This window comes from Oryctolagus cuniculus, chromosome 18, assembly GCF_051225735.1.
Source record: "Oryctolagus cuniculus isolate XC-2025 breed Fujian yellow rabbit chromosome 18, ASM5122573v1, whole genome shotgun sequence".
NCBI lineage: Eukaryota > Metazoa > Chordata > Mammalia > Lagomorpha > Leporidae > Oryctolagus > Oryctolagus cuniculus.
In genome coordinates, this window is record NC_142884.1 from 11,802,597 (window position 1) to 11,829,578 (window position 26,982).

The 26,982-nt window shown below is 62.6% G+C and overlaps 1 protein-coding gene across 1 annotated transcript; it reads left to right on the top strand.

Annotated features, from left to right (window-relative positions):
- On the top strand, positions 1–26,982 carry PRKD2 (protein kinase D2). The gene is made up of 19 exons (XM_051837373.3): positions 1–125; positions 468–841; positions 2,533–2,671; positions 5,807–5,938; positions 8,014–8,168; positions 8,262–8,469; positions 9,728–9,805; positions 9,889–10,054; positions 12,606–12,723; positions 13,068–13,145; positions 13,613–13,871; positions 14,828–14,880; positions 14,970–15,042; positions 15,632–15,738; positions 16,169–16,330; positions 20,039–20,137; positions 23,128–23,395; positions 26,256–26,341; positions 26,611–26,982. The coding sequence occupies exons 2-19, from the start codon at positions 608–610 to the stop codon at positions 26,806–26,808; spliced, it is 2,613 nt and encodes an 870-aa protein (XP_051693333.2). The 5' UTR covers positions 1–125; positions 468–607; the 3' UTR covers positions 26,809–26,982.

Genomic DNA, 26,982 nt, shown 5'->3' on the forward strand with positions numbered 1-26,982 from the left:
TGGCCGCCTGCCCTGTCTCTCCCGACACTTCCTCCTGGGCTGCCGCCGCGGACTTAAACTTTGCAGGGGGAAAAAGCCACCCGCGCCGTGCGACCCTCCCCTGCCCCCACCCTCCCCCGCCGCCGGTAACGCCCCCGAGCTTTTCTCCAACTTTCGCCACCCGTGAGATTCCCTGCTTCCCACCCCGGCTCTGGGGGCCCCTCTTCCCATCCCCGGGATCCACTCGATCCCCGGGATCCACTCGATCCCCGGCTCACTGCCCTCCGCCTCCAAGGTGGGGGTTTCTCGGGCCCCCTTCTCCGTGGGATTCCCGCCCCCCAGCTCCCTTCCCAAGCCCTTCGCTCGCCGAGAGGCCTCGGGGTCGCTGGCGCTCCTGTTCGCCGTCAGCCCAGTCACTGGGGTCCTCTCGGGTTTCTTGGGGCACCGGATCGCTGGGTCGCCCTTCTGATCCCTTCTCTCGTTCCCAGGATACCGCCTCCCTCGCCCCCCGCCCGGCCAGGGTTCTCTGATCCCCTGGACCTAGGAGATTGCCCGGACCTAGGACCCGGGTTCCCCGGGGCTGCCCCAGCCGGATCCCGGGTGGGCGCCGGGTCCTGGACCCCCCTCTATGGCCGCCGCCCCCTCCCATCCGGCCGGGCTCCCGGGCTTTCCCGGACCGGGGTCTCCTCCGCCCCCCGGCGGCTTGGACCCGCAGTCGCCGCCACCGCTGCTGTCCGCGGTCCCGGGCCCCGGCGTCTCCTTCCACATCCAGATCGGGCTGACCCGCGAGTTCGTGCTGCTGCCCGCCGCCTCGGAGCTGGCCCACGTGAAGCAGCTGGCGTGCTCCATCGTGGACCAGAAGGTGAGGGCGTGCGTGGGGCCCCCGAGTCCTGCTGGCCGGGAGTGCCTCCCCAAGGTGGGGGGGCAGGGGCTCAGCCTGGGCCCCCAGGTGCCTCTCACTCCCCACCCGCTTGAAGGAGGCCTGGGCACGGGTGGGGCGCCCCGGAGGCCTCCCCAAGTGCCTGTCCCTGCATGTTCTTGTTTGGCTGGGAGGAAGGGAGGGGCCGCCAGGTGTGGGGGAGGGAGGAGGGGGCACACGGGGGCCTCCCATTTGGTGGAAACAGTAGACATCGCAGCTGAGCTGGCCGAGGGGATCCGGTGACATGTGCGCCTGGGTGCCAGGGGCAGGTGAGGTCCCTGAGCCCCATCCTTGCACCTCCCCTGAGCCTGAGGCTCCTGGACGGGCAGGCACCCCTAGGGGCCTCTCTCCTCCGCATCACAGTGCTCCCACTCAGCCCTTAGCTTTGGAGACCAGAGCCCCCACCCTCACCCCAGGGTAGGGGCTGGGGGCGGTCATGGCCAGAGGCAAGCAGGTGGCAGTGTGCTCCCCACTAACAGAGTGGCCGGCTGGATTGCTGGAGCCACAGCCGTACGTGGCTGGGAATCTGCATTTCTCTGGTGGCACGGCGCCCCGATCTTTGACCCAGGCTGCTGAAATTCTAAAGCATTAAGATGCTGTCATATTCGATGCCTGGCTGTAGAGGTCCCAGGATGTCGAAGTGTTAAAATCCTTTAATGCTAAATGTTCAAACGTGAAAATACGGTGGCCGAAACCCTAGAACGTGGGACAACACGTCAGAGCCTAGACTGTACAGTTCCATAAGGCGAGCCCGTTGGAATTCCAAGATACCCGAATTCCAGAATTTTCTCCAGCTCTTGGAAATAAATGCTTTGGGCTTCAGAGAAACATTGGGAGCTGGGCCCACTCCCCCTTCTTTAGGTACCAGGGAGGTGGAGCTTAGAGAAAGGTCCACCCACCCCACCCCCAGGCTGGCAGGACCCCTTCCCCCTGCCAGGCCTGGGCTTCTGGGAGCCCTTCTCAACTACAGAGAACAGCTTGGCCTTCCCCTCCACCCCCCACCCCGTTCCCGTCCACAGCTCAGCCTGCTCTGTGGGACACCGGCTGGGGGCGCACTGATTCCCCCCAGGCTCTAATCCCCAGCCTGCCGCCGCCGGCCCTGTCCCCTCCCAGGCCTCACGCCGCCTTTATTTTTCTGCCCGCCCCCTCCAGGTGCACGGGGGAGGGGGGGCCCTTCCATTCCTTCCTCCCCTCCCCGCGCCCCACCTGGCCGGTTTCACTTTCAGTTCCACCAGGTTTCATTTCCGGCCCCCCCAACCCTGCAAGCCGGGGACCCAACACCTGGGTCTCTGAGCCTGGGCGCCTCAGCTCCCTCCAGCCCAGGCCCCCTCTAGCCGGGAGTCTTCCACCCCCTCCCAGCCCCCCCCCCCCCCCCCCGTGCTGGGCTGCAGCCAGGTAACAGGGACAACAATAAATCCCGGAAGGAAGCTGGGGGCAGGGGAGGGGTGCTCAATCGGCCCCCCCAATTCCAGAGCATTCGAGGTGCCCCCCATCCAGCACACCTGGATGCCTGGCTCCCGCCCGGCTGGGGCTGGGTTGGAGAGCAGGCCGGAAGTGAGGGGCTGCAGGGTCCCTGGGGGCTCTCCAGGCTGCTCTGGGCTTTTGTGTCACCACTTCCGCCTCCCGCCCCTCAGTTCCCTGAGTGTGGCTTCTATGGCCTGTACGACAAGATCCTGCTCTTCAAGCATGACCCCACGTCGGCCAACCTCCTGCAGCTGGTGCGCTCTGCCGGAGACATCCAGGAGGGCGACCTGGTGGAGGTGGTGCTGTCAGGTGAGCCGAGGCGGCCGGCTTAGGGTGTCTGGCTGGCAGAGGTGGCGCGGGGCAGCTGGGCTCAGAAGCTTTGTTTGTTTGTTTGTTTGTTTAATGTCGGGGTCCCAGGGCTGCGTCTTGGCCAGCTCTGCAAATGCGAACCACCTGGCCTGTGGAGGCGTCTCTCAGACTGAGGCTGGGACAGAGGCAGCTCCTCCCTGGGCACCCTGGGGGGGCCGGGGAGGGCGGGATGGAGGCGCGTAGGCGCGTAGGGGGCTCCTCTGAGCTCCCATCTGCCCATCCCGAAGCCGGCCATCCGCACGCTCCGTGCAGCCCGCACCTGCGCTCTGACGTGTGCCCAGCACAGGGGTTCCTTGCCCAGGGCCTGTGTGCACGCGGCGAGGTCAGAGTCCCAGAGCTGCGCCAGCTGATTAGGGGGGCGGGGAGCGCACCTGTGCCACGGGGCGGCCCGGGTGCTGCAAGCTGTCTGCGTGGCTGCACGGCCATCGGAAGTGCGGGGGACACCTTTGGTGACCGGGTTCCGGGGGCCAGGACCCTCCTGGCTGCTCTGGAGTGCTGAGCCGCATGCTGTGTGAGGCCTGGACCGCGGTGCCCTTTGGCACTGGGAGGTGGCCCTGTGCAAACCCGGTTCTCCACCCGCCCTTCTGTCTCTCCCTGGGGGGCGTCACCATCCCCCCTCCCCGGGTGCTCGGGCTCCAGCCTTGGCACCTCCTGACTCCTCCCATCCACTCACCTGCTGGTCCTGCCTGGGTCTAGCTCTCACCACCCACACTGGTCACGCTGCCTTCTGGTCCAGCCATGCTTGCTGCTGTCTGTCCCTCCCACCCCAGGACCTTTGCACTTGCTGTTCCCAATCCAGATCTTCTCCTAGCTAGCTCCTTCTTGTGCTTTCCTGACCACGCGCCAAGGGCCGTCAGCCCTCCGTAATATCCTGGTAGCACACGGGTTCACTGGCTTCGGCGCATCTAGCATTGTGTGCAGTGTTTCTTGCCAGTCGGCAAAGCGGTGTCAGCCCCCGGAGAGTGGGGTGCATCCTGTTAGTGGCTCTGTCCTGTGTGTGTCCAGTGTTCCTGGGGCCCGGAAGGGAGCCCTCTTTCTGCTGCATAGGAATAGGAAAAATCACTAAATATAGGACGGAAATTTGGAGGGAGGGAGAAAACGAATGAGACTTGGGCTGAAAAGCAAACGGTGTCAGAATAGCTGATGTTTTAGTGTGCACTTTCTAGGTGGCAGGCGCTGTTTTAAGTTTCAATTTTCAACATTCATTCAGCCTACTTCTTTTCGAGATTTATTTATTTGAAAGGCAGAGTAAGAGAGAGACAGAGTGAGGGATCTTCCATCAGTTGGTTCACTCCCAAAATCCACAGGGCTGGGCCAGGCCAAAGCCAGGAGCCAGGAGCTCCATCCGGGTCTCCCACGTGGGTGCAGGGCCCGACCACTTGGGCCATCCCCTGCTGCTTTCCCAGGTGCACTAGCAGCGAGCTGGATGGGAAGTGGAGCAGCCGGGGCTCCAACAGGCTTAACCCGCTGTGCCACGATCCTGGCCCCCGTTTAACCCTTTCACAGGCACCCCAAGGAGATGTGTTGTAGCGTGGGGCGTGCTGTTTGGACTCCTGCATGGCTCACAGGCCTCTGCCTGATTGTCACCTGCCCCAAGAGGCCTCCCCTGCCCACCCGTGCCAGGCGTGGCCTCCCTGCAGCCCTCTGCCCTCCTAAGCCCTCCTGACTAATCACCTACTATGTGTTTTGTCCCTCACCTGTTCCAGGAGGCAGTGAGAGCAGTGATAAGGGTGTGAGCCCTGGGGCCGGCTGCCTGGGTTCAGGTTAGAATTCCACAGCCGGCCTAGCTGTGTGACCCTAGGGAAGCTGCCCCGCCGGTCTGTGCGGGTTCAATTTCCTTATCTAGCCAATGGGAATGGTAACTCATGTGCCTCGTCGGGCTGGGGAGAGGGCTGAAGACATTCTATGTATTATGTATAGTTGAAAGGTAGAGTGACAGAGAGGAGGGAGAGCTCTTCTGCCCTGTGGTTCACTCCTCATATGCCTACAGCAGCTGCAGCGATGCCAGGCAGAGGCCAGGAGCCCAGGGCTGCGCCTGCGGCTCCCACATGGGTGGCAGGGGCCAGGACTGGGGCTGTCGTCACCTGCTGCCTCCCACGGTGCCCATTCGCAAGAAGCTAGAGCCCAGAGCCGCAGCTGTGAGCCCTGGACATCCAACCTGCTGGGCTGAACACCTGCGCCTAAAAAAACTTTTTATTAATTTATTTGAAAGAGAGAGAGAGAGAGCGCTTCCATCTGCTGGCTCACTTTTTTTCCTTCAAGGTTGTTTATTTTTATTTATTTACTTGAGAGGTAGAGTTACAGCAGTCTTCCACCCGCTGGTTCACTCCCCAAATGGCCGCAACGGCCAGAGCTGGGCTGGCCCAAAGCCAGGAGCCAGGAGCTTCCTCCGGGTCTCCCATGCAGGTGCAGGGGCCCAAGGACTTGGGCCATCTACTGCTTTCCCAGGCCACAGCAGAGAGCTGGATCGGAAGAGGAGCAGCCAGGACTCGAACTGGGGCCCATATGGGATGCCGGCGCTGCAGGCGGAGGCTTAGCCTAGGATGCCCCAGCGCCTAGGGGGCTCACCGTTTTCAAATGGCCACAGCAGCCAGGTCTGGGCCAGGCCGAAGCCAGGAGCTCCATCCTGGGTGGCAGGGGCCAAGGACTGGGGCCGACATCAGTTGCCTTCCCAGGCGCTTTAGGGGGAAGTTGGATGGATGGGAGCAGAGGAGCGGGGGTGGGGGGAGGCCCACGGGGGGGCCCACCCGTGCTCAGATGTGGCATGAGGCCGTCTCTAGCCGCGCACCTGCACCTGACACACTCAGCCCACTCCTCCCCACCCCCCAGCCCTGGCCACTTTCAAGTCCCCCAGTTCCGTGCTGTTCAGCCCTTTCGCACTGCTGTGCGGCCAGTCTGCAGCACTGGCAAAAATGGAGTTCTCTCCCCACTGGACATCCAGCCTGGGCGCGCGGCTGCTGGGTGCGGTTGCGGCGCTGGGGCCTGAGCCCGGGTGGGACGGAGGGTGGCGGAGAGCGGACAAGGGAGGAGGGGTCGGACCCCAGCTTACCGCCCACCCTTCCCTGCCACCTGCAGCCTCGGCCACCTTCGAGGACTTCCAGATCCGCCCCCACGCCCTGACGGTGCACTCGTACCGGGCGCCCGCCTTCTGCGACCACTGCGGGGAGATGCTCTTCGGCCTGGTGCGCCAGGGCCTCAAGTGCGATGGTGAGGGGGCGGAGCCGGGGAGGGGCGGGGTTGGGGGCGGAGTCTAGAGGTGGGGCTTGGGCGCTGCCCCGCTTGGGAAGGGGCGGGGCTCTGATCTGGGGGCGTGGCTGGGAGGGAGATGTTGGCGTCCCGGGGCGGAGCTTGAGGGAGGAGAGAAGGGGCGGGGGGCGGGGGGAGGTGGTGCCTTTGTCAGGGACCAGGCAGCAAAGCAGAAGCAATAGAAGAGGACTGGATTGTGGGGGTCAGCTCCAAGCCTGGCCGCCCAGCGTGAGCCAAAGCCGCGTCCATCCCGGACTTCTTCGGCTGGGAAGTCCTGCCGAGTCCTTTACGCTGAGCCATCGGGGGCGTCTCCCTCCCTCCCTAAGCCTCAAGGGCTGTGGACGTCCAACACAGTCAGCAAACACCTTCACCCAGCACCCAGGCTAGGCTTGGAGTAACCACGCCGACCGTCAGGTGTCCATCGGCGCCTAGGGTGCACCATCCTACACGGGTCTCCGGTTCAGCCCAGGCGCTAGGGCAGGTCCCCGTCCTTGGGGCTACCTAGCAAGAAGCGGCGGGCAGGGCCCCACCTGTGCAGGGAGCCGAGCCCCACGGTGCCGCTGTCTCCCCGTGCCGGCCGTCCGTCCTGAGTCTCAGAGCACCGCCCTTGCTTGCGGAGCGCGAGGTGAGAGGTGGCCACTCCCACGCTCCGCCTGCTGTGAGGGTCCCAGCACAGAGGCCGCCTGCTCGCGATGGGATCCAGATCCTCTGCTACCTTAAGTCCCATCGACCTCACGGATGTCATTGCGCCGTTGCTGAAAGACCCCAGGGATGCCATCGGCCCCCCGAGAAGCCAGCTCAGCACATCCGGGGCTGCCTGTCACCCTGGCCGCCGTCCACACACACGCCCGACGCTCCGTGCCTCGGCTGATGTGACCGTCCCAGGGTCACCAAGCTCTCGCTGTGGACTCCGCTGAGCCAGGATGGCAGAGGATGGTCCGAGTTCACACGGCCGCGAGGGGGCCGCTCCGTGCTCCGCCGCCTTCGGAGGGGGCTTAACTCTTGATGCTCCCAGTCGGGACCAAAGTCGTGGCTGAGAGATTCCAGCAAGCATATGAGCAGTTAAAGGGCCACACTGAGACCCCGCCGCGTGCAGGGACAAGGAACCACCCCGTAGCACCCACGGCATTCCCCGAGCTCGCCTCCACCGCCCTGCAGCGTGGATCGCCGCTGGCGCCCGCGCTGAGGCGGGACGGAGCCGGAATCTTCCAAAGCCTGTACAGCACGAACCTGCGGTCATGGGGAATCAGCGCCGAGGGCGCGGCGCGAGGGGACAGGGCATCCAGCGAGCGATGGCCTGCTGAGCTCCATGGCTCAGGAGTGGAGTGCCCACAAGGCACAGTGTCCCCAACTGAGCAGGAAGCTTGAGGCCGGAGAGGGAAGAAGGGGGCTTCACGGATGAAAGATCCTCGGATGCACACACAGCCTTAACGGGAGGGGGAGGACGCCCTCCTCTGGCCCCGTGGGGCGGCCCCCTCCCCCCGCCCTGGCGCCTCACCTGCTCCACCGTTCTGTGCCTGAATGAACGGCCCAGCCCTTCCTTCCCCAGGGCCCCGGCCGGTTAGCAGCTCTGCCCAAGCTGGGTTTTTGTAATTTTCCGTTGACTTTAATCACACTATTGAGAGGGGCCCTAGGGAGCCCCTGGGTTTCAGAGCTACAGAGAGGGCCGCGGCTGGGGAGGGAGGGAGGGGAGACCAGGGAGGGCCCAGTCCAGGGCAGAGTAGTAGCCACAGCGGGCAGCAGGCGGGGTGGGGTGGGGGAACCCGGTCTCCCGAGAGGCGGGCAGGAGTGGGGGGCGTGGGGACAGGAGGAGGGGCGGACCACAGAGCCAGGCTGCAGGCTGCGGCTGAGCTTCGGAGGTGCACGTAGCTGGAGAGAGGAGGGGTTGGGGGCAGGTTGGAGGGGGGACCTGAGGGCGGGGCCTGCTGATTGCCAGGGATTGGGCCGCAGCAGAGGGGGCAGAGGGCAGAGCCGCTCTGGAGTCCCGGGCCTGGGAGGGGCGGAGGCTATGTCTGACTGTCTGGCGCCCTCTGCAGGCTGCGGGCTGAACTACCACAAGCGCTGTGCCTTCAGCATTCCCAACAATTGCAGCGGGGCGCGCAAGCGGCGCCTGTCGTCCACGTCTCTAGCCAGTGGCCATTCGGTGCGACTGGGCAGCTCCGAGTCCCTGCCCTGCACGGCTGAGGAGCTGGTGAGGAACCGGGCCGCGGGGCAGGTTGGGGGCTGTGAGCGGAGGGGAGTGGCAGGTGCAGCCACGGAGGCCGTGCCCTGGTGTGTCCCACAGAGTCGCAGCACCACGGACCTCCTGCCACGCCGCCCCCCGTCCTCTGCCTCGTTCTACACCGGCCGCCCCATTGAGCTGGACAAGATGCTACTGTCCAAGGTCAAGGTGCCGCACACCTTCCTCGTCCACAGCTACACGCGGCCCACGGTCTGCCAGGCTTGCAAGAAACTCCTCAAGGGCCTCTTCCGCCAGGGCCTGCAGTGCAAAGGTTAGCGCCGCCCCCCACCCCGGGAGGCCGGAGGGGGCGGGGCCTGAATCCTGAGCCTGGACGTGGAGATCCCGAATAAGTTGGATGGGGGGGGGGGGGTATAGAACCTCAGAGGGCTGGAGCCAGCCAGCCGTGAAAGTGCCAAGTTCTGGAATCTGATGTGTGCAGAATATTCTAGAACCTTGGGATGCTCAGAAGTCTGAAACTGTAGAAGTGCAGAGTCGCCAGATTTGGGACTCCGGATATAGAAAAGTCTAAGGGGCAGGTGCTCGGTGCATTGGCTTCAGTCAGCACTCGGGACACCCACACCCACAGCAGAGCGCCTGGTTGGAGTCCCGGCTCCTCCACTTCCCGCCCCGCTTCCTGCTGATGTGTGTGCGTCCTGGAAGGCTCTGGATGAATCCATTGCGTGGGTCCCTGCCACTCATGTGGGAGACCTGGACGCAGTTCCGGGCTCCTGGGTTTGGCCTGGCCGTTGTGGCCATTAGAAGAGTAGATGGAAGATTCTCTCTCCCTCCCTCTCTCTCTTCTTTTCAAATAAATATTTTTTTAAAAAAGATATATTTATTTTATTTGAAAGCCAGAGTTACAGAGAGGCAGAAGCAGAGAGAGAGAGAGAGAGAGGTCTTCCATCCACTGGTTCACTCCCCCATTGGCCCCAACAGCCAAAGCTGCGCCGATCCAAAGCCAGGAGCCAGGAGCTTCCTCCAGGTCTCCCACGCAGGTGCAGGGGCCCGAGGACTTGGGCCATCCTCTACTGCCTTCCCAGGCTATAGCAGAGAGCTGGATTGGAAGTGCAGCAGTCGGGACTCGAACCAGCATCCATATGGGATGCTGGGGCTGCAGACGGTGGCTTTACCAGCTATGCCACAGCGCAGGCCCCTAAATCCATCTTTAAAAAAAAAAAAAAGGTTATCAGCAAACTCCAGAATCTGATATAGTGTCCTTGACCATGGGAGCATCAGGGTCTTGAGCACTGCCCGGGCGGGGGTGGGGGTGGGGTCAGTATTTGGCCAGGTCGGGAGGCAGCCTGCGGCGGAGCGTGGCCAGCCCGGGTGTCACAGACCCACAGGCCCGGGAGCCGGCTTAGTGGAGACGCGCTCAGAGGCGCGCGGCTGTGCGGCTCTGGGGCAGCTCCGGGCGGGCGGGCCCACGACCACAGACAGGGCAGCCTGGCTCTCCGACGCGCACGGGAAGGGCAGCCTGGAGCCAGGCGCTGGTCCGCCCTGACGGGAGCGCCGTCTGCCCGGCCCCCTAGACTGCAAGTTTAACTGCCACAAGCGCTGTGCCAGCCGCGTCCCCAACGAGTGCCTGGGCGAGGCGCTGCTCAACGGAGGTAAGGGGCGCCCGGGGCGGGCGGGGCGGGGCGGGGGCGGGCGGGGGCGGGGCCGAGGCCCCTCTGACGCCCCTGCCGCCCAGATGTGCCCATGGAGGAGGCCACCGACTTCAGCGAGGCAGACAAGAGCGCGCTCGCGGAGGAGCCCGACGATGCCGGCGTGGACTCGGGCGTCGTCCCCGGCTCTCACTCGGAGAGCGCACTCCAGGCCGGCGAGGAGGAGGAAGGCGAGGGAGGCAAGGCCCAGAGGTACCTACGGGACCCTGGGGCCACCTGCAGGCGGGCTGACTTCCCCAGTAATTTAAAGCTTTCCTGGTCCCTGAGCCCAACTTTGAAGCCACCATAGCTTTTTTTTGTTAAGAAACATTCATTTATTTGAAAGGCAGAGAGAGAGAGAGAGAGAGAGAGATTTTCAATCTGCTGGTTCACTCCCCAGTGGCCACAACAGCCAGGGCTGGGCCAGCCTGGAACCAGGAGCCAGGAGCTGCCTCCAGGTCTCCCATGTCAGGGGCAGGGGCCCAAGGTCTTGGGGGACATCGCGGTGGTTCAAAGGCCCTGCCCCCCCCAGCCAGCCCAGCCCCAGGAAACAGCCCATGGTACACGGTGCTGGTACCCACAGGCGGCTGTGTGGCCCGAGACCTGGGGTGGTTACCCGGCTCTGGCACCGGAACCCCCATGGATGGCCCTCCGCCCAGAAGCCCCCCGTGGGCTCTGCGGCCTCGGTAGCTCACTGGTCATTCCGCGCACAGTGTCCGTTGGCTGTCTTGTTGGGAGAACGGCAAATGGGGAAAAAACACCCCCCCCCCCCGCAGGGTCAGTTACGGGGTAGTATTTTTCTTTTCTAAGTCTGCGGTCGGTGGCGGGTTTACCCACGGACACAGAGCCTGTGGCACAGAGAGGATCCTGGCCTTGTGAAGAGGGAATGACTGAATACAAACAGTGCCTGGTACACAGTAGGCGTTAAATAAGCGTTCTCACTTATCACATGGAAGGAATGATATCCATCCCTGTCGATCCTTTTGGCCTCTGACTTGTAGGGTATTCAAAACGTTCAGTGACTCAGTGTTTCCATCTGTGAAATGGGAGGAGAGAATGTCTCCAAGGACCTGCCAGGCCCGGACTTCCTTCTACCATGGAAGCTCTAAAAACAATGAGAGGGCCAAGGTTCGAGTCCCGCCCCCCTTCCATCCCAGCTCCCTCTAGTGCACACCCTGGAGGCAGCAGGTGCGGGCTCCAGGACGTGGGGTCCCACCACCCACACAGGATTTTCAGATGGAGTTCCTGGCTCCTGGCTCTGGCCTGGCTCAGCTCCAGCTTTGTAGGTATTTGGGCAGTGAACTAGTAGCTGAAAGATCTCTCTCTCTGCTTTTTTTAAATTATTATTATTATTTTTTTTCTTGACAGGCAGAGTGGACAGTGAGAGAGAGATACAGAGAGAAAGGTCTTCCTTTGCCGTTGGTTCACCCTCCAATGGCCGCTGTGGCTGGTGCACCGCGCTGATCCAATGGCAGGAGCCAGGTGCTTCTCCTGGTCTCCCATGGGGTGCAGGGCCCAAGCGCTTGGGCCATCCTCCACTGCACTCCCTGGCCACAGCAGAGAGCTGGTCTGGAAGAGGGGCAACCGGGACAGAATCCGGCGTCCCGACCGGCACTAGAACCCGGTGTGCCGGCGCTGCAAGGCGGAGGATTAGCCTAGTGAGCCGCGGCGCCGGCCCCTCTCTCTGCTTTTCAAATCAACACAAAGAAATGAATTAAGATGCTGTGTGCCTGGGTCCCCCTAACTCCTATAAAAGCAGTAGTAACTGTTACTTAATCTCACATTTGAAAAAACAATTGAGAGGCAGCCAGAGGGCTGGTTCACTCCCCAAATGCTCGCAAGGGCTGAGGCTGGGCCAGGCCAGAGCTGGGAGCCTGGGGCTCCGTGTGGGGGCCCCACGTCGGGGGCAGGGGCCCCACGGCCTGAGCTGCCACCCGCTGCTCCCGGTGCGCGTCCGCAGGGAGTGGCACTCGGTCCCAGGCACTCCGGTGTGGCAGGTGGGCGTCCCAAGTGGGGTCTTCCCCACTGTGCCAAACCCGCGGGGCTCCTGCTTGTTAACTCCAATGAGCTCAAGTGCTCGGGGCCGGGGATGCCTGCCTGTGGCCCCGGTGCCCGCGGCGGGCTGGCTCCGAGCGCCCGATGGATGGGGGCTGGCGGAACCCCATTCTGTGATGCGGGCAAAGTTTGCCACAGTGAGAAGCCCTCAGTGGAAGCGAGGCCTCGCGCTCCCAGCACGTGGAGGGCACAGGATCCGCTGGGAGCCGGAATCAGAGCTCAGCGGCTTTAGCCAGTGGCTAATAAAACAAAGGACATGAGTCGTCACCGGCCAGTGCACACAGAGGGGCGTGGCCACTTCCCCGGGGAACCTCGATCAATATTTAATTCTGACAGTTATGCACAAAACAGCTAACGGCCCTGTTGGAGAGGTAGTCGCTCGTCAAACGCAGCTGTGACGATAGGTATCAGTGATGACTGAAGGAAAGGCAACAAGAGTGTAGACTGGCAAGTGCAAAGGCCCTGAGGCAGGCCCCAGCTTGTTCTGTCTGGGCTGGAACAGGAAGTGGAGGGAAAGATGTGTGAGGGTGTGTAGGTCGCGCTGAGCTCAGAGACGTCACCCTTTCTCCCAGGTCTCCTGGTCCAGTAGCACAGCGGTAGGCTGTAAGAGTTGGACAGGCCAGGGATGTCCCTGCCGCCAACCCCGCCCCCGGGGCCCAGGTGGGGTGGGCCCGTCCGCCTGTGACCTCTCCTCTCCCCTGCCCTGCAGCTCCCTGGGCTACATCCCCCTGATGAGGGTGGTGCAGTCGGTGCGCCACACGACACGCAAGTCCAGCACCACGCTGCGCGAGGGCTGGGTGGTTCATTACAGCAGCAAGGACACGCTGGTGAGTGGGCGGGGCCGCGCAGGGGTGGGGCAGGGAGGGCCAGGTCTGGGCAGCTGTCCACCACGGAGGGGTGTTGCAGTGAGGACTGAGAGGGGCGACATCCGCGTGAGAAGGGGTCACGTGGAGGTGGAGGTCGCGTTAGAATGGGGGGGTTACCAAGATGGAAGGGGCGGGGCATGATCAGGAGGGGCGGACTAGGGTTGGGGGAGGAGCTTGGCTGGGGGAGCGCATGTGCGCTTGCCCCCCTACCCACCCCGCGCGCCCAGCGCCATAGCCTGGCCTGGCCGGGGACTGGGCATGCGCGGGCGGAGGGTCACCTCACCCTCTCCGGCCTCTGCCTTCAGAGGAAGCGGCACTACTGGCGGCTGGACTGCAAGTGCATCACTCTCTTCCAAAATGACACGACCAACAGATACTACAAGGTGGGCTGCCCCTGGCTGGGGCCAGATCCCGCGGGCCACGCCCCCCGCCCCTCCCCGCCTTCCCACCGCGGCCCCTGGGCGCCCCCAGCCTCCTTCCTGGCCTCCTGGCTCCATCCTGTCCCACCCCTCCAACAAACAGCCAGGGAAGCCCCCCGCTCAGGCCCCGGCAGTGACTCCCTGGGCCACTCCGTGGGGCCCACGAGCTTGCGTGGCCTCTTAGCGAGGGAGCACCTGCTGGGTACGAGGCCTGCTCCCATGAGGCACTGGTGCTGCCCCTCTCCTCCCCGCCAGCTGGGTCCCTCTCACTTTTCTGGTCTCTGTGGCAATAGTGCTTCTGCCACGAGGCCTTTCCGGACTGCACCTGTCCCCGCCGACCCCGGCTCCCGTGTGTCCTTGTGCGTGTTGGGGGCGGGGAGAGCCAGGCTCTGCCTGGCGCCCTCACCCGCGCCCGTTCCGTGTCCGGCCAGGAAATCCCACTGTCCGAAATCCTCACGGTGGAGCCCGCCCAGAACTTCAGCTTCGTGCCGCCAGGGACCAACCCGCACTGCTTCGAGATCATCACAGCCAACGCCACCTACTTCGTGGGCGAGACGCCGGGCGGGGCCCCCGGGGCACCGCACGGGCAGGGGGCTGAGACGGCGCGGGGCTGGGAGACGGCCATCCGGCAGGCCCTAATGCCTGTCATCCTCCAGGACGCGGCCAGCACCCCTGGCCATGCACCCCACAGTGAGTCCCCACCCCCGTCCAGGGGAAGGCCTGGGCTCGGCTCAAGTGTCTGAGACGACCTTGACCGGATGTGTGGTTTCGGGCGTGTCCCTGCCCCTCTCTGGGCCTTATCGCAGGTGGCATTTCCTGAGTGCCCAGCCTGTGCGAGGGAGTGCTGGGGCCACGTGGGGGACCCAGGCTGGCTTCCTGCGACCTGGAGGCTGAGGATGGTGGGGTAGGGGAGGCGACAGAGAGTCAGGTACCCGTTCCCGGAGCTCACAATCTGTGGGTGGCAGGACATCGGGCGCCATCCTATGCAGGTGGCGAGTGTGATGCAGACATCCTGCGTGGCCGTGGGAGTGACGCTGGAGCTGGGCCTGAGGATGAGGCGGGTTTAGCAAACTGTAGAATGAGGGAAAGTGGGTTCCTGGCACAGGGAGCAGCATGTGCCAAGGCCAGGAGGTAGGCGGGAGCCTCCCGTGCGCAGGGGCCTGGCAGGGAGGCCTGTGTGTTGGGAACGCAGTGCAGCCCGGGAGGGGTGCAGGTCGCAGGCAGATGAGGGGCTAGACCTAGGAGCCGGGGGGCTTGTGGGTAGGGGAGGGACCCGGTCCACTCCCTCTCCCCAGAGGGGATTAGGGTGAATAGGAGCGGTAGAGCTGGACAGAGGAGACCAGGGAAGGGGTGGGGGGGCAGAGACCTGGGGGGAGCAGAGCGTACAGGATCCAGATTGGACTGGTGAGGAGGTGGAGCGAAAGAGACACCCAGATGGCCGCAGGACTGGGACTTTGGACGTGTCTGGGTCACTGGGGTCAGTGTGGGGCAGCCTCAGTCTCCTCTCTCCAAAATGGGTGCAGCAGGTCTCACCGGTGCCCCCCAGCAGCCCCATCTCCTGGGGGTGCACGGGGCAGCCCCCAGCCCCCTGCGGCGGTCTGGCCCCCGAGCCGGCGCCCCTCAGTCCCATCTCTCCTGGTCCCCAGGACAAGCATCTCTGAGCATCTCCGTGTCCAACAGCCAGATCCAGGAGAATGTGGTGAGGCCCCGGCCACGCGCCGCCTCCCCCGCGCGCCCCGTCCCGCCCCGCCCCGGCGCACCCCTGACCTCTGCGCACCCACCTTGCAGGACATCGCCGCTGTCTACCAGATCTTCCCCGACGAGGTGCTGGGCTCCGGGCAGTTCGGAGTGGTCTACGGGGGTAAGGACGCCTGGCCCCGCCCTCCGACCTCACACCTGTCGGGCTGACTTGTGACCTCTCCTTTTCTCCTTGGGAAAACCAGTGGATCCTCCTGTCCTTGATAGGAGGGAAAATTCTGCATCTAGGTCCTAGATTCTGATTGGACAATGGGAGTAAATTCTGTACTCTGATTGGCCACAGCGTTGAATCTAGATTCTGATTGGATCGTGAGGGGGCAGGCCTTAGCGCTAGATCCTAGATTCTGGTTGGAGAGTGAGGGTAAATCCTGCCCTCCGATTGGCCACAGCATTGCATCTAGATTCTGATTGGATAGTGAGGGGGCAGGCCTTGGCGCTAGATCCTAGATTCTGATTGGAGAGTGAGGGTAAATCCTGCCCTCTGATTGGCCACAGAGCCTTGTGTAGATTCCGACTGGATAGGGAGAGCGCGTTCTACACTTTGGCCCAGGGCTGCATCCTAGTTACCCTGTTGGCTCCGGCCTTGGCGCCCTGCCTACGCCCGGCCCCTTCCCCTGCGTCTCCCGGGGGCAGCTGCCCCTGCCAGGGTCGGGGGCGCTGACTCCCTCATCTCCCACCCGTCCGGCTCCCAGGGAAGCACCGGAAGACCAGCCGGGACGTGGCCGTCAAGGTCATTGACAAACTGCGCTTCCCCACCAAGCAGGAGAGTCAGCTGCGGAACGAAGTGGCCATCCTGCAGGTGACGCCGGGCCCGGGCCGGGGTGGCCGGGGCAGTCCGAGGGGCTTCTGGGAGGAGGGAACCTGCAGACGGAGACCCAGGGGCTGTGGGGGGGGGGGCTTGAGGCCCCCCAGGAAGGCGGTGGGAGGGGGCCCCTGAGGAGCGGGGCCACGGAAGGATCTTGAGCAAGGGAGGGGCAGGACGCCTGAGCTGGAGAGTGGCCCAGGGATCCGGCGGGAGAACGGGGCTGGGCCGCACAGGGCGCCGGGTTTGCCACCAAAGTGCGAGCTTCACCCTCCCACCTCCCTGGGCCGTTACGGTTTCTCAACCTGGAGGTCCTTGCACGAGCCCGGCCTGTGGGGTGGGGTCCCTTGTCCACGGCGAGGCCTGTGTCCCTGGGCTGCCTGTGCCCACGCTGGTCCACCCCCTGACCCCTCTCTCCTCCCCTCAGAGCCTGCGGCACCCCGGGATCGTGAACTTGGAGTGCATGTTTGAGACGCCAGAGAAGGTGTTCGTGGTGATGGAGAAGCTGCACGGGGACATGCTGGAGATGATCCTGTCCAGCGAGAAGGGCCGGCTGCCCGAGCGCCTCACCAAGTTCCTCATCACCCAGGTGCGCCCGGCCGCCCCGCCCTCCTAGCAGCTCTGCCCCAGTCAGAAGCCACACCCCCTGGCAGCCCCGCCTTCCCGGGAAAGCCCCGCCCTCCTAGCAGCTCTGCCCCAATCAGAAGCCACACCCCCTGGCAGCCCCGCCTTCCCGGGAAAGCCCCGCCCTCCTAGCAGCTCTGCCCCAATCAGAAGCCACACCCCCTGCAGCTCCGCCTTCCCGGGAAAGCCCCGCCCTCCTGGCAGCTCCACCCTTCTCAGAAGCCACACCCCTGGCAGCTCCGCCTTCCCGGGAAAGCCCCGCCCTCCTAGCAGCTCTGCCCCAATCAGAAGCCACACCCCCTGGCAGCTCCGCCTTCCCGGGAAAGCCCCGCCCTCAGGCATCCTAACTGCAAATAAAAGCAGCAGTGGAGTAGTAATAATAACAATAATAGGGAAAAATGGTGGCAGTAACTTTAATAGAGTAATAATAGGACCGAAAACAGGACGATAATAGGAAAAGAATAGAGTAGTAACACTGCACAGTATTGTTATCCTAGGGAGAACGGACGATGACTCGGCTCCCTGGGGCTTTTTCTTGTTAATTCATTCACTCAGTCGTTCCACAAACACTGCGTGCTGGCGGCACCGGGCACGCGCAGGGACCAGGACCCTGGGGGTCACGGGGGTCGCCATGAGAGGCAGGGCTGGCTGGGGAGGGGGGGCGAGACCCAGGAGGCCGCTCCCGGAGCCTGCGGCCGGGCCCCCTGGACTCGCTCGCTCCCCCGTGACAGTGGAAGGCGCCAGGGCTCGGGGTCACGCGGCCGGTGGGGTCGATCCTGCGATCTGGGCATCAAACCAGCTCGTGTGGGCAAGCAGGTTTTCTGTGAGCGTCCTGGTTGTGCGTCCCGTGGGGTTGTCCCGGTCTCAGTGGGGGGGTTCGTCCCAGGACGGTGTGAATGGGGGAGGCCTGGAGCCCGCGCCTGGGAAGTCAGGGTTTGCGCAGCGCCTATGAACATCCTTTTCTTTCTTAGCTGGGGCGGGGCCGGGCTAAGCCAGGAGCCTAACACTCCATCCCAGTCTCGCATGGGGGTGACAGGGCCCCAGGCCCTAGAGCCCTCACTGCTGCCTCCCGGGGGGCTCGCTGACAGGGAGCTGGGGTCAGGAGAGAACCAGGAGAGAAACCCAGGCTTCCAGCTTAGGAAGCGGGCGTCCCGGTGGGCTCTGAACTGCCCGCGCCCAGCCCGTGCTGTCAGTCATCTCTGGATGAGGTCTAACACCTAATGGAATGCGCTGTGCACCTGCTGGCTGGTGTTACATTGTATTACTCAGGGAACAGTCTGGTGCCTCCAGCCTGGAGGCAGCTGGGAGGGGGTTGGCTGTCCCCGCGCAGGCCGGCTGGCCCTTCCTGCCTTCCCGGGTCACTGTCGCTTTTGCCCAGGACCCTCCCTCCGCACAGCTCGGGGGGGCTCTGGCAGCACAGCGTCACCGGGACACCTTTCAGACAGGAGAGCTTGCATCTGGGTCTGGGCGGTTCTCAGTGCTCCCCCCACCCTGGCTCCCACCCACTTCCCCTCTACCAGCTCGGGTACAGGACTGCCAGGGACACCAGTGGAAGACGGGCACACCCTCTAAGCCTACCGGGCAGGTCAGAAACTGCCCTACCCCTGGGCCTACGTTTAAGTACCCTTTGTGCATTTTATTATTTTTCTTAGGGACACTCGATCTTTTTTTTTTTTTTAAAGATTTACTTATTTATTTGAAAGGCAGCAGAGTGACAGGGAGAGAGGGGAGAGACAGAGAAAAATCTTCTATCCTCTGTTAGTTCACTCCCCAAATGGCTGCAGTGGCCAGGGCTGGGCCAGGCCAAAGCCGGGAGCCTGGAGCTCCATCCAGGTCTCCCAAGTGGGTAGCAGAGGCCCAAGCACTTGGGCCATCATCCTCTGCTTTCTGAGGCGCATTAGCAGGGAGCTGGGTCGGAAATGGAGCAGCCAGGACTCGAACCTGTGCTCATATGGGACGCCGGCATCACAGGCCACAGTGCCGGCTCACTGGGTTATTTTTCTTAGTGAATTGCAGAGTTTCTGTGTGAGTGACCTTTGACCTCTGCCCATCCTGGTCTGTCTGGCCCCGACATTTCGTTTGTGGTTTTGCGCCGATGGTGAACGTTCCCTGTGGTGGCCCCTGGGTTCCATGTCCCTCCTGGGGAGACCCACCTGTTTCCAGGCCGCGGTCTCCAGGAGCTGCAGTCCCCTGTGCTACATTTCTTTGCCTGGGCCCGGCCCCTCATGCTCGAGAGCACGGGCTGCCTTGTGGGCGGGGACGGAAGCTCACGGGGTCCGTTCTCCGGAGCGGGGTTCAGGGCTCCCACACCAAGCAGTTCGCTCTGCCAGCCGCGTCTCTCCCTTGCTTCTCTGCGCTGCTCTCTCCTCCCTCCCTCCCTCTCTCTCTCTCTAGACCTCTGCTTTCTGGCTCTTGTCTGTTCCAAGTCCTGTGCTCAGCCCTCTCTTCGTGGATCCGTCTGTACCCCGCCACCACGCCCCGAGGTAGGTGCCGGGACAAGTCCCATCTTACAGATGAGGATAACCGAGGCCGGAGGCGGCTGCGGCATCTCATCCCGCATGCGCTCTGCACAGGGGCTGGGTCTGGCCAGAGTCTGGCCAGGGTCTGTGGGAGCTTCCACATCGCCTGGGAGACAGGGAGAGATGGACAGTAACCTTTCCACCTGCTGCTTGGCTCCCCGAATGCCCGTGACAGCCAGGACCGGGCAGGAGCCCGGAACTGCATCCACGTGTCCCCTGTGGGTGACAGGTGCCCGGGTATTCGCAGCTGAGCCGCACCACCGCTTCCCTGGGGTTTGCACTGGCAGGAGCCGGGCCTTCGGATGTGTGACCTGGGCCTCCGAACCAGCACCTTAATCGCGGGGTGAAACCATCGCCTGTAAACTTGTTACCATTTCTCCATGAACCCTTTTTCTTTAAAGATTGATTTGAAAGGCGGAATGGCAAACAGGAAAAGACCTTCTGTTCGCTGGTTCACTCCCCCGAGGGCCCCAAAGGCCGGGGCTGGCCCAGGCCAAAGCCAGGAGCCAGGAGCTTCCTCCAGGTCTCCCACGTGGGTGCAGGGGCCGAGCACTCGGGCCATCGTCTACTGCTTTCCCAGGTGCACCAGCAGGGAGCGCAAGCTGAGCAGCCGGGACTCGAACCTGTGCCGTGCTACGGGCTTCAGGCTGCCCCTGCGCGAGCTTTCTGGAGCACCCTCGTACACTCTCTCTCTCTCTCTGTCTCCCAGTCTGTCGCCCCATGAACACTCGGTTAAGGCGGGCGGCGGCCATAACAGCTGCAGGCTCCGCTGTCCTTGGGGTTTTGCTCGGGCTCCTTACGATCTGGGTGGGAAAACCGGGTTCTCGCAGATGCCTGGTTACACGGTGACACTGCCGCTTTAGAATCCGGTCTTGGTCTCGCTGGAGACGGCAAAATCCCCGAGCGCCCGCCCAGGTACAGGGCCTCCAGTCGCTCCCTGCGAGCCCGGTCTCAGGCCCCAGCCCAGCTCTCCAGGATCCCGCATCCGGCCCTTCTCCCCCAGCGTCTGCGCCTCCGGGGCTCTGGCGTGCACTGGAGCCTGGGTGCAGCGCGGGCCCCCGGGGATCTTTCCGGACACAGAGACAGGCTCGCGCGGGCTTCGGGGCGGCTGCCTTTCTCCCTCTCACCAGTCCCCTCCTCTCCCCTCCCCTCAGATCCTGGTGGCTCTGCGACATCTTCACTTCAAGAACATCGTCCACTGCGACTTGAAGCCCGAGAACGTGTTGCTGGCATCGGCGGACCCGTTTCCGCAGGTCGGTTATGTCTGCCGCCTGACCTGGGGGCATCCGGGGACACGGGCCCAGGACGAACGGCTGACTTCTCACCGAGGGCCTGGCATGAGCAGTCAGGGTTGAAAGCCCCTGAAAGCCCGCTGCCTGCGTCTCTTGGTGTGGCCTTCGTGGTCTGTGATGGCTCCCGCGCCTGCGCCTGCTTTCCCGGGACCAGGCGGAAAGAACCCAGATGGAGGAAATGGGCACGCCCCTTTCCTGGCCTGGGGTGTTCTGGGAAAGTGCAGGCGTCACTTCCTCTCAAACCCCATTGGTCGAGCTTGATCACATGGTATTGGCTGGCTGCTGGGGAGGCTGGGAAATGTAGTCTCTTAGTGTGGTCGCAAACCACGTGACACATTAAACTCGGGACTGGCTATTATTAAGGGAAAGCAGGGAAGAACCACTAGTTGGGGACAAGCCTGTGGTGGGGAGGTGAGGGGCAGTCAGGCTGGGCAGTGGACATAGAGCTGTGACTTGCTGAGTGCCTGCTGTGTGCCGGGGCCTTTACCGGTTCTCCTGTGGTCCCTGCACCCCCGAGAAGCTTTGGCTTTATCCTCTGTGTTCTGCAAACCATGTCTGCCAGTGGAGCAGCACCCCCAGCGGAGCTTCTCGGCTCTGGGGGACAGTGGGCCTTTGGCGCGCACGCGGCGATGCTGATGTTCTTGGTCCTCACGGCCGTGAGGGTCGCGACGGGTGTCCGGGGGTTCGGAAAGCTCCACCCTCCCCCCAACCCGGAGTTCCTGGCCCTAAAAGGCCCTGGGGCCAGCGTCGAGGCTTCCTGAGCTACAGCGGTGGTAGCGGCGCCAGGAGCGCGCCTTCTGCAGCTGCTGCCGCCACGTAAGTCAGAAGACACCGGTGAGGCTGATTTTAAGGAAACAGCTTAGTCATGCAGCATGCAAAGCTCATGAGATGTGTTACTGCTATCCTCTTCATGGGAGAAACAGGAGGGAGAGAGAGAGAGGACTCACCTGCTGGTTCACTCCCCCAAATGGCCACCGTGGCCAGGGCTGGGCCAAGCTGAAGCCGGGAGCGGGAAAACCCAATCTAGGTCTCCCACGTGGGTGGCCAGGATTCGGCTGCTTGGGCCATGGCCACTGCCTCCCGAGGTGCGCGTTAGCAGGAAGCTGGAGTGGGGACTGGGATGTGGGCTGCCCACAGCTTCTCCCAGGGCTTCACCGCTGGGCCAAGTGCCCCCCACCTCCACATAAAAGGTGTTAATGGGCTATTCTACTCTGTTTTTGTATTAAAGACTTAAAGGGGGCTGGCACTGTGGTGTAGTGGGTTAAGCCGCTGCCTGCAGTGCTGGCATCCCATATGGGCACCGGTTCAAGTCCCAGCTGCTCCACTTCCAATCCAGTTCCCTGCTAATGGTCTCTTGTGATGGGTCCCCTGTGAGCACCGATCCGAGTCCCAGCTGCTCCACTTCCGCTCCAGCTCCTTGCGATTACACCTGGGAAGGCAGCCGAGGATGGCCCAAGTGTTGGGCCCTGCCACCCACGCGGGAGCCCCAGATGGAGTTCCAGGCTCCTGGCTTCTGTCTGGCCCAGCCCTGGCCTTTGTGGCCATTTGGGAACTGAACAAGGGATACAGGATATCTCTCTTCCCCTTTCTGTAACCGCACCTTTCAAATCAATCAGATCAAATCTTCCATGATTTACGTTGCTTTTTCTTTTAATATTTTATTTATTTGAGAAGTAGAGTTACAGACAGAGAAAGGGAGAGACAGAGAGAAAGGTCTTCCATTCACTGGTTCATCCCTCAGGTGGCCACAAAGGCCAGAGCTGCGCCAATCTGAAGCCAAGAGCTGCTTCCAGGTCTCTCACACCAGTGCAGGGGCCCAAGCACTTGGGCCATCTTCCACTGCTTTCCCAGGCCACAGCAGAGAGCTGGGTCAGAAGAGGAGCAGCTGGGACTTGAACTGGTGCCCATATGGGATGCTGGCACCACAGGTGGAGGCTCAGCCCACTATGCCACGGCACTGGCCCCAATCAACTTATTTTTATATATAAAGCTTTATTTATTTATTTGAAAGGGAAAGATACAGAGAGGCAGAGGCAGACAGAGAGGTCTTCCATCCGCTGGTTCACTCCCCAAATGACCACAATGGCCGGAGCGGTGCTGATCCAAAGCCAGGAGCGTCCTCTGGGTCTCCCACGTGGGTGCAGGGGCCCGAGGGCCTGGGCATCTTCTACCGCTTTCCCAGGCCACAGCAGAGAGCTGGATCAGAAGAGGGGCAGCGGGGAATCAAACCGGCGCTCATATGGGACGCCGGCTCTGCAGGCAGCAGCCCCAATAAATCAACCTTTAAGAGCAGCACAGAAAGGGTCCTGGGAAAGGCTGGCGTGGCCGTCACACTGTCAGCTCCGGGGCTGGGACGTGGCTGGCTTTGAAGGTGGTGGCAGCTTTGGGCTCTGATATGGATGCTGCCTCCTGGGAGCAACAGTGAGCGGAGGAAGGGTTTGTGTAGGGAGGGGCACACAACTGGGGGTCAGACGGTGGGCAGGGCAGCAAGGCCTTGACCTCCAGGGCCTGCCTGTGACCTTAGGCTGCGGCCCCTGGTGGAGCGGCAGACGCACACCTGCTGCTGTCTCTGGATACCGTGCTTGGGGCTTTGCGCGCCTGGTTCCATTTCATCCTGGGGCAGACTAAGAGGAGACAGACACAGATGACGAAGCGGAGACCACCGGGGCCGTCTGTGCCAGACGCTGCGGCTTACCTGTTGCATGCTTCTATTCCTTGCATCCATCATCCGTGCAGCCGCCGCTCCGTAGGGGAGGGACCGATATCTCCACCGCGGGAAATAAGAGAGCTGTTGGGGCTGGCAGACTGGCGGCTGCAGGTGGCCCTCCTGGCCTGGGGCGTGGCCAGTGCGCCGCAGGGGGCCTGACTCTGCTCCCCTCCTCTGATATAGATGGGGAAGGGGAAGTCGCCCGGGGTCGCTCACCCAGCACCGCCCACCTGTCGGCCCGCAGGTGAAGCTGTGCGACTTCGGCTTCGCGCGCATCATCGGCGAGAAGTCGTTCCGGCGCTCCGTGGTGGGCACGCCGGCCTACCTGGCGCCCGAGGTGCTGCTCAACCAGGGCTACAACCGCTCGCTGGACATGTGGTCGGTGGGCGTGATCATGTACGTGAGCCTTAGCGGCACATTCCCCTTCAACGAGGACGAGGACATCAACGACCAGATCCAGAACGCAGCCTTCATGTACCCGGCCAGCCCCTGGAGCTGCATCTCGGCCGGAGGTGAGCGCGGCCCAGGCACCGCGGGGGTGGGGCTGTGAGGGGGCGGGCCCGGCGTGTCACGTGCTGGGGTGGAGCCTGGCTGTGGGGCGGGGCCACCGAAGGGGCGGTCCTGTTCATGGTGGGCGGGGACTGTATGCTGAACATTTGGAGGGAGACCCAGCGGGTCTAGGGCCGAGCCCGGGAGGCATGGGGTGGGGTGACACGAGTACTCAGTGCCTTGAATGAGTTGGAGTGTGGGTGGACACGCATGAGGAGCCTTGGGTGTGGACCAGAGCCCAGCCCCTGTGTGCATCGGGCCAGTCCCGGCAGCCTCTCTAGCCATGACGTCTGCATTTGCTGGTTCTACCAACTTCAGATTGAAACTATTCAGGATACACATGCTGAATGTGTACAGACTTTTATTTATTTATTTGAAAGGCAGTTACAGAGAGGCAGAGGCAGGGACAGAGACATACTGCATCGGCTGGTTCAGTCTCCAAATGCCCACCACAGCCAGGCAGGCCCTCCATCTGGGTCTCCCACATGGGTGCAGGGGCCCAAGCACTTGGGGCATCTTCCAGTTCTGTGCCCGAGGCTTGGGAGTGCCCCTGGTTGCAGGGCAGGGGACGTGGCCGCCGGGCCTCCTGGGGGCGGTGGCAGCGGCCACCTGAGCCGCTGGTCCATTTTCCGTTTCGCTTTTGTGGATACCGCGAGAAATCGCTGGGTCTCCGTTGACGCGGGGGACATCAAGTCCCCACCTGAAGTAAAATTCTTCACCTAAAAAAGTGCATTTCACATCATAAAAAATCATGTAGTGGGGCTGGTGCTGTGGTGCAGCAGGTAAAGCTACCCCCTGCAGTGCCGGTATCTTATATGGGCACCGGTTCGAGTCCCGGCTGCTCCACTTCCAATCCAGCTCTCTGCTATGGCCTGGGAAAGCAGTGGAAGATGGCCCAAGTCCTTGGGCCCCTGCACCTGCGTGGGAGACCCAGAGGAAGCTCCTGGCTCCTGGCTTTGGCTTGGCTCCAGCCATTGCATCCATTTGGGAAGTGAACCAGCAGATGGAAGACCTCTCTCTCTCTCTCTCTCTCTCTCTCTCTTTCTCTACCTCTCTGTAACTCTGTCTTTCAAATAAAGAAATAAATCTTTTAAAAATCATTTATTTGAGACACAAAGTGCTTGCTCCCGGCCATTGGCTCCTTCCCCAAGTCTCTGCAAGGCTGAGCCAAAGCTGAGATCTGGGAACTCAACCCAGGTCTCTCTCTTTTCTTCTTAGACTGATTTATTTATTTTGAATTTTGGAGTTACAGAGAGACAGGGAGAGAGAGAGAAAGAGAGAGAGAGAGAGGTCTTCCATCTGCTAAGTTCACTCCCTAGATGGCCACAATGGCCAGCGTTGTGCCAGGCTGAAGCCAGGAGCCAGGAGCTTCTTCCAGGTCTCCCATATGGGTGCAGGGGCCCAAGGTCTTTGGCCATCTTCTACTGCTTTCCCAAGCCACAGTGGAGAGCTGGATCAGAAGTGGAGCAGCTGGGTCTCGAACCGGCGCCCATATGGGATGCCGGCGCTTCAGGCCAGGGCGTTAACCCGCTGCACCACAGCGCCGGCCCCTAGGGTTCACATTTTTAAATATACCAGAGGACTGGCCGGCGCCGCGGCTCACTAGGCTAATCCTCCGCCTAGCGGCGCTGGCACACCGGGTTCTAGTCCCGGTCGGGGCGCCGGATTCTGTCCCGGTTGCCCCTCTTCCAGGCCAGCCCTCTGCTGTGGCCAGGGAGTGCAGTGGAGGATGGCCCAGGTGCTTGGGCCCTGCACCCCATGGGAGACCAGGAAAAGCACCTGGCTCCTGGCTCCTGCCATCGGATCAGCGCGGTGCGCCGGCCGCAGCGCGCCGGCCGCGGCGGCCATTGGAGGGTGAACCAACGGCAAAGGAAGACCTTTCTCTCTGTCTCTCTCTCTCACTGTCCACTCTGCCTGTCAAAAAAAAAAAAATATATACCAGAGGACCTACAGCGAGAACGCACTGTCCTTTTTCTGCTGTTTTTCCAAAGGCAGCGACTATTACGAGTCTCTTGTTTCTCCCTCGGAAGAGACTTTGTGCACGCCAATGTGTATTATTTCATAGCCTCCTGTATATTCTCTGGAATGTATTCTTTCCCCCCGCCTTTGTAAACAGACACTGGTAGTATATATGCTGCTCTCCAGTCTGTTTTGTTCATTTAACAGCAGATCTTGGATAAGTGACGTAAGGAAAAGTGCTCGGTGAAGACCGGTGCAGGGTAGGCGCAGCAGGTTAAGCCACTGCTTGCGATGCCCACACCCCTATCAGAGCGCTGAGCCGAGTCACCGTTACCGCACGCTGGACCCAGCTTCCTGCTCACGCAGCCTGGGAGGGAACAGATGATAGCTCAGGCGCCCGGGCCCCTGCCACTCACGTGGGAGGGCTGGAGAAAGTTCTGGACTCCTGGCTTTGGCCTGGCCCAGCCCTGGCTATCGTGGACATTTGGGGAGTGAAGCAATAGAAGACACCTCTCTCTCTCCCTCTCTCCCTCTCTCCCTCTCTCCCTCTCTCCCTCCCTCTCTCCCCACCCCCAAATAAAATGAAAATAACAAGGAGAACATGGGTGTTCCTCTACACACCTGTGTAGGGCAGAAATTGGGAAATGACAAATGGGAAACCGTGTGGCATTTGTAAGAGCGGGAACCAGTGTGCAGGTGCACGGATGGAAGCAGACAAATTAGCGCTCAGTGACGCCCTGGGTGACTGGGCCCTGGTGAGGTTTCCGAGCGGGAGGACCGGCTTGGCCGCAGCCGGGTAGGCTGGGTGCCCTGCTGGGAGAATGAGCCCCTGACCGCCTGCACTCTGCCTCTCCCGCTGCGTAGCCATCGACCTCATCAACAACCTGCTGCAGGTGAAGATGCGCAAGCGCTACAGCGTGGACAAATCTCTCAGCCACTCCTGGTTACAGGTGATGCAGGCAGCGCGGCTGGCCCATTGGCTGCGCGGCAGGAAGGGGTGGGGCTAACTGGCTCTCTTACTGGCTGGGTTGGTAGTCATCCGGAACATGGCTGAGCTTCTCATTGGCTGGGTTGTGGGGAGGGGTGGGACTAAACCCTTATTGGCTGGGTAGCTCGCAGGGGGTGTGGCTTCACCTTCGTTGGCCCTCCCTCCGCGAGGCATGCGCCGCCGTCGGTGCAGCCCCCAAGCTAACCCGGGTCCTCTGTCCCCCGGGCCCAGGAGTACCAGACGTGGCTGGACCTCCGCGAGCTGGAAGGGAAGATGGGCGAGCGGTACATCACGCACGAGAGCGACGACGCGCGCTGGGAGCAGTTCGTGGCGGAGCAGCCCCTGCCGGGCCCCGGCGAGCTGGGCAGCGCCTGGGTGCCGCAGGACCACGAGATGCAGGGCCTGGCCGAGCGCGTCAGCGTCCTCTGAGGCCGTGTCCCCGCCGGGGCTGCCCCGCGGAGCCCTGCCGGGAACTGTTCCCGGGGAAGCGGCCTCCTGCCCAAACTGAACGGGACACGTGCGGGGCGCGGGGGTGGGGCGAGCTGTCTCCAGAGGCCCCTCCTGGCCCCTCGATAATTAAAACGGACTCCTCTCTAGCCCCTG

Excerpts from the sequence above, each read along its gene's own strand:
- PRKD2 (XM_051837373.3), top strand. The coding sequence starts at position 608 with ATGGCCGCCGCCCCCTCCCATCCGGCCGGGCTCCCGGGCTTTCCCGGA. Across the intron at positions 5,939-8,013 it reads CCAGGGCCTCAAGTGCGATG|GCTGCGGGCTGAACTACCAC; the intron begins GTGAGGGGGCGG and ends CGCCCTCTGCAG. Across the intron at positions 16,331-20,038 it reads CCAAGTTCCTCATCACCCAG|ATCCTGGTGGCTCTGCGACA; the intron begins GTGCGCCCGGCC and ends CCCTCCCCTCAG.